General features: G+C 37.5%; 1 protein-coding gene across 2 annotated transcripts in view; it reads left to right on the top strand.

The window, feature by feature from the left end:
- The window catches only part of MRE11 (MRE11 homolog, double strand break repair nuclease), a 77636-nt gene that overhangs the window by 5109 nt on the left and 60124 nt on the right, over positions 1-12403 (top strand). For both annotated transcript variants that reach the window (XM_005906922.3, XM_070384360.1), the window contains exons 4-6: positions 3196-3356; positions 7697-7784; positions 9108-9249. In XM_005906922.3, coding sequence (XP_005906984.1) covers positions 3196-3356; positions 7697-7784; positions 9108-9249 — 391 coding nt within the window. The remainder of the gene's footprint in view (positions 1-3195; positions 3357-7696; positions 7785-9107; positions 9250-12403) is intronic.

Raw genomic sequence — 12403 nt, forward strand, 5'->3', positions numbered from 1 at the left:
AAGGAAGTGGGAACCCACTCCAGTGTTCTTGCCTGGAGAATCCCAGGGATGGGGGAGCCTGGTGGGCTGCTGTCTATGGGGTCGCACAGAGTCGGACACGACTGAAGCGACGTAGCAGCAGCCTTCTAACCAGCCTTATCTCTACTCTTTAGTTCTGTCAGGCTAATCTGTACTCTCTAGTTCTTCAGAGTCTTTTTTTTTTACTTTTAATTTTGGAACAATATCAGTCTTACAGAAACATTGTAAGAATAGTACAAATAATTTCTTACCCTTCACTGAGATTTTCCTACACTATGTGTGTGTGTGTGTGTGTGTGAGTGAGAATTTGTATCTGTGTCTTAATGGCTCAGTTGGATCCAACTATTTTGACCCTATGGACTGTAGTCCCAGGCTCCTCTGTCCATGGGATTCTCCAGCCAAGAAAACTGGAGTGGGCTGCCATTCCCTTCTCCAGGGCATCTTCCTGACCAAGGATCAAACCAGGGTCTCCTGCATTGCAGGAAGAATCTGTATTATATGAGCCACCAGGGATGCCCTTCCTACACTTTTACATTTAATTTATCCTCTCTCTCTCCATACATACACACACAGACAGACACACGTTTTCTGAACCACTTGAGAGTAAACTGCATGTGTAATCAGAGTGCACTTGTCAGAACCAGGGAAACTGATGTTTCTCCAGTACTATCACGTAATTCTAAGATGCTGCCAGTTTTCCCCACAACAAATGTCGTAGTAGTTTGGGGGCAGGTCAGTGCTGTTAGATCCCAACCCAGGAGTACATTTTACATTTAGTTGTCATGTCTTTTTAGTCTCTTATAATCTGGGACATTTCCTCAGTCTGCCTTGTCTTTAATGACTCTGGCTTTTTTTTTTTTTTTTTAACAAAGTTGTGATAGTTTCAGGTGAATAGTGAAGGGACTCCATGGATATACATGTATTCACTCTGCCCCAGAGTCCTCTGGTGGCTTAGATGGTAAAGAATTTGCCTGCAATGTAGGAGACCTGGGTTCTATCCCTGAGTCAGAAAGATCCCCTGGAGAAGGAAATGGCAACCCACTCCAATATTCTTGCCTGAGAAATCCCAGAGGAGCCTGGCAGGCTGCAGTCCATGGGGTCACAAAGAGTTGGACACTGAGCACGCACACACACTCACCAGACTCCCCTCCTGTCTAGGCTGCCATATAACTTTGAGCAGAGTTCCCTATTCTATGTGGTAGGTCCTTGTTGGTTATCCATTTTAAATATAACAGTGTGTCCATGCCATCCCAAACTCTCTAACTATCCTTTCCCCTCTATCCTTAACCCTTGGCAACCATAAGTTTGTTCTCTCAGCATGACCTTGACATTTTTGAAGAGTAACAGGTAATTATTTTTGTAGAATATTCCTCGATTGGATGTGTCTGACATTTCCTCATGAGTAGATTCATGTAGGGCTGGAATACCTCAGAAGCAAGTTGTGTTCTCAGTGATCACTAGAGTCACAAACCAGTTTTTAAAGATATTAAAATTTTTTTTTTTGCTCTTGATAATATAAAACATACCACCCTAACCATGTTTAAGGATTCAGTTGGGTAGTATTAAGCCCACTGGTATGTTTGAGTAACCAACCTCCAAAACTCTTTTAAACAACTCTTTCCCTTCCCCTCCCTTATAAAAATGTTTACTTAAGTTGTGTTTTTATGGCTTTGATTGTGATCATTTTTTTCCTTTGCTCAAATCATGTTTAGTTTTGAAGACCTAGCTTAAATTTTAATTGCAGTCTCTCTGACTAGTGTAGGGGCCAGAAATCTTTTCCTTCTTCCCTTCTAGGTTCTCTGACTGGTCTGATAATTAAGTTGACATAAGACAGATAAGGGCTTCCCAGGTGGCACTAGTGATAAAGAACTCACCTGCCAATGCAGGAGACATGAGATGTGGGAAGCTCCCCTGGAGAAGGGCACAGCAACCCATTCCAGTGTTCTTCCCAGGAGAATCCCATGGACAGAGGAGCCTAGTGGGCTATAATCCATAGGATAGCAAAGAGTCGAACAAGACTGAAGCAATTTAGCATGCACGCAAGACAGATTAATGGACTAAAATATCACTTATGTGCACTGTTGTTGTTTAGTCACTCAGGTCATGTCCAATTCTTTGTGACCCCACAGACTATATCCCGTCAGGCGCATCTGTCCATGGTATTTCCCATGCAGGAGCCCCACAAAAATATGAGACTCCCAGCAGTGAGGTAATGGAGGCTTATCTGCCATCCTGATCTAAGGAGAAGGGGAAGGGAGTCTGGGGCTTTAAAGAGGAGAAAGACAGTGCATAGGAAGATGGGAAGAGCAGATGTTTGTTAAACAAGTGTATGCTGTGCCATGCCCTGTGATGAGTCTTTCTGATACCAGAAATTATCTCTGGTAACAGCTCTTCTGGTATATATCCCCTGTCTAAATTCAGAGTCTGATTTACGTTTAGATGCATAGCAGTTTTTCTCTCCCACTGGATTTTGAATAGAATTGGGGTCATATTTTATTCATCATACTCAGTATGACGTATGGTACATTGTATTCAGTGAGGGCAGGGACATGATCTGTTTTGTAGATTGCTATTTCCTGAGCTTTCACTGCCTATAGGAAGTCTAAATAATTGTTGAATGAATCTAGTGAATAATTTGGATTGAATCAGCTCTTCCTTGCATGTTGTCGTTTAGTTATTAAGTTGTCTCTGACTCTTTGTGAGCCCATAGACTGTAGCGCGCCAGGCTCCTCTGTCCATGGGATTTCCCAGGCAAGAATACTGGAGTGGGTTGCCAGTTCCTTCTCCAGCAGATCTTCCTGACCCAGGTATCAAAGCTGGGTCTCCTGCTTGGCAGACAGATTCTTTACCACTGAACCATTCCTTCAATAGGTTTTATTAAAGTGCAAAGTTTATGTTTGATTTGGATAACTTTAAAAAAAGAAATCACTTCTGGTAGCATGAGTTAGAGACTTGGTATAGTAATTTAAAGATGGCTTTTTGAAGGTGGCCTGGGAACCTAAGTGGGAATCAGATTAGTAACCAGATTGGAAGGGCCTTTAAATGAACAAAATATGAAACTTTAAATCTCCACACATAGTGGTATCTTCTATAAAATTTTTTTCTCTCTTTGGTCTATAGTTTTAAAAATTTTACCTATAAAACACACTAATTTTCACACTATTTTCTTTTGATTAGGTGGATTTTATTTTGTTAGGTGGTGATCTTTTTCATGAAAATAAACCCTCAAGAAAAACATTACATACCTGCCTCGAGTTATTAAGAAAATATTGTATGGGGGATCGTCCTGTACAGTTTGAAATTCTCAGCGACCAGTCAGTTAACTTTGGTTTTAGTAAGTAAGTATATTTAAATGCTTCAATGAATGTTTCCTTGTGTCTATGATATATAACATTTCCTATGTAAGATGCGTGAACACATAAACAATTAGTCATCTTCTCTTCATTATAAGCTATTTCCTTGGCAGTTGTAGTTCTTTAAATTTTCTGTACATTATTGTATTAATTTGTATTTCCCTAATTAATAGATTGAGTAACTTCTTAGATTTTTATTGTACTTTTGGAATCTCTGTTCATATCCTTTGTCTATTAAAAAATTTGGATTTTTTTTTTTTTTTTTCATGTTGAATTTGCAGGAGCTATTTATATATTCTAGATATCAAGCCTTTGTTACGCATATATATTTTTTTCCCAATCAGTGGATTGTCTTTGGACTGTTCACAGGACCTTTTGTTGACAGAAATACTTAATTTTGATGTTCATAGTCAAATATGTAACAAGTCTGAGCGACTTCACTTTCACTTTTCACTTTCATGCATTGGAGAAGGAAATGGCAACCCACTCCAGTATTCTTGCCTGGAGAATCCTAAGGATGGCGGAGCCTGGTGGGCTGCTGTCTATTTGGTCACACAGAGTTGGACATGACTGAAGCGACACAGCAGCAGAATTAGATTTTGAAAGATTCTTACAATTTTTAACGTATGTCCTTGTTTTAAACATTCTAATCACTTGTAAAGAGATTGTCTTTTCTACATTGTATATTCTTGTCTCCTTTGTCAAAGATAAGGTGTCCATAGGTGTGTGGATTTATCTCTGGGCTTTCTATTTTGTTCCAGTGATCTATATTTCTGTCTTTGTGCCAGTACCATACTGTCTTGATGACTGCAGCTTTGTAGTAGAGCCTGAAGTCAGGCAGGTTGATTCCTCCAGTTCCATTCTTCTTTCTCAAGATTGCTTTGGCTATTTGAGGTTTTTTTGTATTTCCGTACAAATTATGAAATTATTTGTTCTAGTTCTGTGAAAAATACCATTGGTATCTTGATAGGGATTGCACTGAATCTATAGAGTGCTTTGGATAGTATACTCATTTTCACTATATTGATTCTTGCAATCCATGAACATGGTATATTTTTCCATCTATTTGTGTCCTCTTTGATTTCTTTCATCCCACTCCAGTATTCTTACCTGAGAAATCCCATGACAAAGAAGCCTGGTGGGCTACATTACATGAGGTTGCAAGAGAGTTGGACATGACTTATCAGCTAAACAACAGTAGCAAATGTTTTCAAACCTTCTTTCCTGTTCTCTTTCTGAAAATTATATCTTACCCACTTTTTAATATCCCCTATAACTTTATTTCTTTGTACTACATTTTGGATAATTTTCTGTTCCAGTTTACTAGTTCATGTAGAAAAATAGAACAACAAAAAAAATAGGGAAACTCTGAAAAAGAGGACTACTAAGTAGTGTTTAGCTCAGTTCAATCCCTATCAAAATTCCAATGGTAGCTTTCATGGAAATAGAACAAACAACAGGTACAGGAAAAGGTGCTCAGCATCACTAATCATTGGGGAAAAGCGTATGAAAACCACAATGAGATATCACCTCACACTTGTTAGGATGTCTGTCATCAAAAAGACAAGGGAGAACAAGTATTGGGGAGAATGTGGAGAGAAGAAAACCCTTGCGCACTATTCGGAATGTCAGTTTGTGCAGCCCATGGAAAACACTGGCGGTTCCCCCTCAAAGACGGAACCACCGTGTGATCCAGTAGTTCTCCCTCTGGGTATATATCCAGAAGGAATGAAAACGGTATCTTAAAGAGATAGTCTACACTCCCACGTTCACTGCAGCATTATTCACAGTAGCCAAGATAAGGCAGTGGTGGCAACAGTGTACATGTCCATCAGTGAAAGAATGGATAAACATGTAATATATATGTGTGTGTGTATATGTAATACATACATGTTCTCAACTGTGAGAAGAGACATCCTTTCATCTGAGACAACATGCGTGGACCTTGAAGGCTTTATGCTAAGTAAACTAAGTCAGACAAAGAGACAAATAATGTGTAATATCACTTACGCAGTATAGGGAATCTGAACTCATGGAGACTGGAATGGTGGTTACCAGGGCCGGGTGTTCGGGGGAAAGTGGAGATGCTGGTCAAAAAGTATAATTTTGATTAAAAAATGATTACATTCCTAGGATCTAATGTACAGCATAGTATGAGTTAGTAAAGTTTCTAAGACAGTAGATCTTAAACGTTCTCACTAGAAAAAGGAGATGGTAACTGTGTGACATGCTGGCAGCTGTTGAAGGGAGTGTGTGTTAAGCTTACAGTGGTAGGTAAGTTACAGTGGTTATCATTTTGCAGTATATGAATATATCAAACCAACATATTTGTATACCTTAAAGTAACACAATGTTGCATGTCAGTTATATCACAGTATAGCTGGAAAAAAGTATATTATAATGCTGCTGCTACTGCTCAGTCACTTCAGTCGTGTCCAACTCTGTGTGACCCCATAGATGGCAGCCCACCAGGCTCCCCTGTCCCTGGGATTCTCCAGGCAAGAACACTGGAGTGGAATGCCATTTCCTTCTCCAATGCATGAAAGTGAAAAGTGAGAGTGAAGTTGCTCAGTCATGTCCAAGCTTCAGCGACCCCATGGACTGCAGCCTTCCAGGCTCCTCTGTCCAAGGGATTTTCCAGGCAAGAGTACTGGAGTGGGGTGCCATTGCCTTCTCTACAATAATAAAAAATGTGGTATAACTCATGAATTGATAGGCAGATAATTGAAAGTATAGAAGTTCCAGAAATAGCCTCAGTAAATGTGGGAATTTAGTATTTGATAAAGGTGGTATCACATATCTCCAGGAAAATATAGCTTATTCAATAAAAGAACTAGAGGAAACTGTTAAGCATTTTAAAAAACCTGGATGTGGAAAGACTTTTCTAAGTATTGCACAAATCCAGAATCCATAAAAGATTGATGTTTTTGTCTTTGTAAATTTCTGCATGGCAAGAGCTGCCCATGGAAGTTGGAAGTCCAGGTTCAACCAGGAAGAACATTTTTAATTCAAGGCAAATTAATGTCTAATTTTCCCAATAGATAAATAATTTTTTCAAGTTAGTTAAAAGAAATTCATGAGTTAATAAAAAAAAAGTTAGGTAAAGAATATGGACATCATTCACTGAAAAGGAAATAAAGTGACATTTAAACATACTAAAAGAATATGAAAGATATGAGATGAAGTATACTGAGATATTTTTCTCCTATAGGATTTATATACATCAGTAATTCTCAGTCCTGGGTGTGTATTATCTTTACCTCAGAATCTTAAAAAGTACTGATGCCCAGTCTCTAGCTCAGTTAATCTCCCTGATTGTGTCTCAGACATTGGCGGATCTTCAAAGATCCCTAGAGAATTTTGCTGTGCAGCTAGGATTTAGAACTACTGGCATAAGATTGAAGAAGTTTGATCATATACTGTACTAGTGGAGTAAGGGGAAATGGTCTCATGCTGTGCCATTGTATTATATGTAAGTTAAACCACCTCAATGGGGGGAAGTTGGCAGTAATCAAATTTACAAATGTAGGTGTGCTTTTTGACCTGACAGTGTCCTCCTAGATAATTTCCTCACAAGGGCATCTTTGTACAGGATTACTCACTGTAACCATTTGTGAAACAAAAGACTGGAAATGGCCTAAATGTCTATTTGTAGGTATCTACTTAAACACATTGTAATAATCCATACAGTGTCTGGCTAAAAAAAGCCACAAGGAAGCTCTTTATATACTGATATGAAATGATTTACAAAGTGTGCTAAGTGATAAAGGCAGGATCCAAAGGTCTGTATTGTGCTGCCATTTGTGGAAGAAGGAAGATGTATTTATTTGCTTTACAGATATAAGATATTTTTTCACAGATAAAGTAGAAATTACTAGTGTCATTTCCTCTGAGAAGAGGAGCTTGGTGACTAGGGACAGTAGTGTGAAAATTTGTCATACAAGTAGTGAGTGATAGAGCTGGAATTTTTAATCAAGGTCTTGTATTCCAGAGTAGGTGTATTTTTCCCCTCCCGCTTCTACAATACAAATACAGACCTTACACAGAGACTTTCAAAATTTTGAAAGCCTGTTAGCTTACTACTCAGATAATCAAATCGTTCATACAATTCACAAGCATCATATACTGTAAGGTTTTCAAGTGCAGTACTTTGTGATCTTTTCAAACTTGAATTATTGCCTATGATTGAATTTTTTTTTAAAACTCCAAAGTCATCTGCCGAGTTAGATCATCCAATTTGCCTGTAACAGTATTAAGTTTTTGGAGGAGGAGAATGGAGGAAAGAGCTTTTGTCTCTTACAGAAACTTTTTCTTTCTTTTTTAAGGTTTCCATGGGTGAACTACCAAGATGGCAATCTCAACATTTCAATTCCGGTGTTTAGTATTCATGGCAATCATGATGATCCCACAGGGGTAATTATTGTGTTCTTAAAGTTTGTTGAAATTTTAGAAATTTTCTGTTTAATTTGTCTATGGGAAGCATTCTTCCACTTCTTCCCAGCAACTTTTAGTCAGATTGACTCAGAGATTCAAATTGACTCTTTATCATTCATATAGGCTTTTATACTGCTTTTTAGATACTTTAAAAAATCTGAGATAATAATTGATGTATGAGATATGTTTTTATTTCTTGAGTGCCAAAGTTAGCAATAAATAACCAGTAGAAGGAATAACATTTAGGAATAAATAAATGTTGGGAATAACCTAACATTTGTATAATGCTTTACAGATTACCTGGTGCTTTTATCTCAGAAATCTCACTGTAGGAAATAATTGTTTCATGAACAGTTTTAAATCTAAATTAGATCATCTTATTTTGTTTGATAAGGAAGTACAGACCATCTTCAGCTTGTGATGGTTCGACCTAAGATTTTTAAACTTTACAATGGTGTGAAACTGACGTGCGTTCAGTTGAACCTGAATTATGAGTTTTGATCTATTTTGGGGCTAATGATTTGTGGGAAGATACTCTCTTGTGATGCTGAGTAAAGACAGCAAGGCCCAGCTCCCAATCAGCCACCCCAGCCCAAGGGTAAACAGTTGCCACACTTAAAACCATTCTGTATGGGTATGTACCATACAGTCATTCTGTTCTTCATGTACAGTAGATTGATTATACAAGATACTCAGTACTTTATTGTAAAATATTTATACTTTTTCCCAACTGTAGGCTCATGTAAGTGTTCTGAGCATGTTCAAAGTAGGCTAGGTTAAGCTATGATTTTCAGTAGATGAGGTACTTTAACTGCATTTTTGACTTACAGTATTTTCAATTTACTATGGATTTATTGGTACCTAAATCCACTGTAAATTGAGGAAGATTTCAAATAATAGGGATCCTAAAGTAATCTAAAAATATCATTTTATTTTTTCTGGTCATTAATGTATTATAAATCACTATTTAGCTAGTCTTTTTTTTCCTCACCTCTTGAGAGGTCTGCTTAATATGACAAATAACTGATTCCATAGCTGGTTTTATTTTTCAGTGAACAAGACATGATAAATTTTGATGAAACATTAACTTTGTATTTAACATGTATTAACATGTGATTCTACTCACAGTGATAGAGAAAAGGATAGCACATACTTTACTATTGTAATCTTGTTTTGACAAGGCACTATCTTCGTCTAGGTTTTTATAACTGCTATACAGAATATACTTTTAATAAGTAATAACATATGCAGATTATTAGTTTTTAGATATACATTAATATTCTTTGAAAATATTTTGCATAGGCAGATGCACTCTGTGCCCTGGATATTTTAAGTTGTGCTGGATTTGTCAATCACTTTGGACGTTCAATGTCTGTGGAGAAGATAGACATTAGTCCAGTTTTGCTTCAGAAAGGAAGCACAAAAATTGCTCTCTATGGCTTAGGTAAGATGGATTTATATTACTATTTATGTTGATAAATGTTTACTTGTTTAAGCAACTAGGAAATCAAATTCTGGAGTTCACTTTGTTGCTGTTTGGAAGGAATTGAGGCAAATCTAATTATTCCTTATGGGTGACTTTAAAAAATATTACAACGTTTTGGTGGACATTTTTCATTATTTTATAAGCACCAGTATGGTAAAGAATGTGCCTGCAGTGCAGGAGACCCAGGTTCGATCCCTGAGTCAGGAAGATCCCCTGGAAGAGGGAATGGCTACCCACTCCAGTATTCTTGCCTGGAGAATTCCACGGACAGAGGAGCCAGGCAGGCTATGGTCCATCAGATTTTAAAGAGTCAGACATGAAGGACCGACTGACATTTCATTTCATTTCATTTCAATAGTTCTTGAGATTTGTTTTTAATAGCAGTTTCGATGAAAAAATATTTTCCCCTTAGTATCTATTGTTTGTTATTTCTTTCTTTTTTTTCTTTTAGGCTCAGACAAGAATCCTGAACATAGAACTGTAGAGTAATTTAGAACAACTGCATTTTGATATTTTGGAAGTCTTTGAAAGGTTTAAAGTTTCACTGTCCAATACAGTAATCATGTGGATATCAGGCACTAGAAAAGTGGCTAATCTAAATTGAGTCATGCTATAAGTATAAAATACATATTAGATTTCAAAGACTTAGAAAAAAATGTAAAATATCTTACTCAGATATTGGGTTAAATGAAATATATTAAAATTAATTTTACCAATTTCTTTTACTTATTTTAATGTGGCTACTAGAAAATTAGAATTTACATATTTGGCCCGTTTTGGTGGCTCACATGATATTTTTATTAGTGCTAGTTTAGAACTGTCATCTACAATGCTCAGAAAATTTGTTTTATCAACTTCTGTAATTTATTTAGTTTCCAGTAGGTAAAAGCTTGTTTGCTAGGCTTTATTACATGTGAATGGAAGACTGTTTTTGTTTGTTGCTCTTCAGTGGCTAAGTCGTGTCTGACTCTTGAGACCCCATTGAGTTTGTCCTTCACTGTCTCCTGGAGTTTGCTCAGATTCACGTCCATTGAGTAGGTGATGTTATCTAGCCATCTCATCCTCTGCTGCTCCTTTCTTTTGCCTTCAGTGTTTCCCAGCATCAGGGTCTTTTCCAATGAGTTGGCCCTTTGATTCAGTTGGCCAAAGTATTGGAGTTTCAGCTTCAGCATCAGTCCTTCCAGTTGATATTCAGGGTTGATTTCCTTTAGAATGTACTGGTTAGATCTCCTTGCAGTCCAAAGGACTTTTTAAGAGTCTTATCCAGGACCACAGTTTGAAAGCATCAATTCTTTTACGCTCAGCCTTCTTCATGGTCCAGCTGTTAAATCCGTACATGACTACTGGTAAAACCATTTTCAGCATGCATTCAGTGTATTTTTTGTGTCTTCATTTGGTTAAGTTCAGTTTGATATTTGTTATATGAATACAATAGTTTTGTTGTTTTTGATGTATATCATTTAGTCGCTAAATTGTGCCCAACTCTTTGCCACTCCATGAACTATAGCCCACCAGGCTCTTGCATCCGTGGAATTCTCCAGGCAAGAACACTGGAGTGGGTTGCCATTTCCTAAGTATTATAAAAATTATACTTCATGTTAAACCAGTTTTAAAGTACCCCAAGGGAAATTAAGAAAAAACTCATGCTGTAACTAACCTCAACATAGTTTTCATTATTTTTTGAGTGATTTTAGTATAATAGAAGCCTTAGTACTCATTTCTCTTTGTATATGTTTTTAAAGAATAATTAAGATGGATGTTTTATTTAAATACTTTCTGTAGGAAGTGTAGAGTCTTTGCCCAAGTTACATAATTTTGCCAACAAATAGAAAAGCATCATGGCAATCTCTATTTTAGAGATATAGAAGATGAGACCAAAATATTATGTCTGATTTTTGCAAGTGATAGAGCAAGAAGTAAAATACATTAAAAAAAAAAAAAAACTACCAATATTTTAATCACTGTAACGTTGGGGATCATATCTGAAGAAAATGATTGATCCTCACACTTTCAAACCAAGGACAAACCCCATTATGCCTTAGTCACTGCCAGAGGCAAACTGCTTCCATCATCCCTTTTATCCCCAGTCTCTCATCTCATCCTGTTCTATTTTCCTTAACTGGACTCAGTCTCTACCCTCCAGCATCTACTCTCACCCCAGCTCGGTATATGCTGCTGTAGCTAAGTCACTTTAGTCGTGTCTGACTCTGTGTGACCCCATAGACAGCAGCGCACCAGGCTCCTCTGTCCACAGGACCCTCCAGGTAAGAATACTGGAGTGGGGTGCCATATGCTAGAGCCCTTTTTAGTTAGCAGACTCATATCATCAGTCCCTGAATGCTCCCTGTGCTGTGCCACTCTCAGTGACAGTGGCCCACGAGGCTCCTGTGTCTTGTGCAGTTTTCTCCTGGCCTCTCACAGGCTCTAGGGCGGAAGGGCTGGAGGCCAAGTCCCTGCTCTCCTTGCTTTCCACTGCCACCACCTGTCCTTCCTTTTCAGGTACCCTTGAAGCTAACTGCCAACCAGTAAACTGCCCTTTCCATTACCTCAGTTTTCTTACCTGCTTGCCTTCCAATTTTGTCAGTGTTCTTAGTGTTTCTGCAGCTAAGTAGATCAACCTTCTAATGCCCTGGATTTTCATGTCTTGCCTTTTTTATCCCAGTCATACATTCCACCATCATTTCATTGGCAGCACTAGGAGTTCTCTCTAGAAGCTAGACCTCTTCTAGCTCTTATACTTCTGCAGCATTGGGTTTTCTTCCTTAATCACTCCATGAAGTAGTAACCTTGTCCTCCCACTGATAATTGCCTTCTTAGCATCCTGACTTTTTTTCCTTTTATAGTATTTAAAATTACAATTTGCATGTTTATTTTCATTGACCTATACTATCCTTTGGGGAATTAGGAAGAGTTATTGAAAAGTCATTAAATTATTTAAAAGCACACTGTTTTTATTTAAAAGCATAATATACATAAAACTATTATTTTTAAGTACATTTTAAAATCTCACCCCTTCTACTGTCATTTCCTGTGTATTTTACAATGAATATGTTAGATCAAGAGTACACATAGAAAAAATAGAGTAGAAAACAATATTATTAAAAATTTTAAT

The sequence above is a fragment of the Bos mutus genome, chromosome 15 (assembly GCF_027580195.1).
Source record: "Bos mutus isolate GX-2022 chromosome 15, NWIPB_WYAK_1.1, whole genome shotgun sequence".
NCBI lineage: Eukaryota > Metazoa > Chordata > Mammalia > Artiodactyla > Bovidae > Bos > Bos mutus.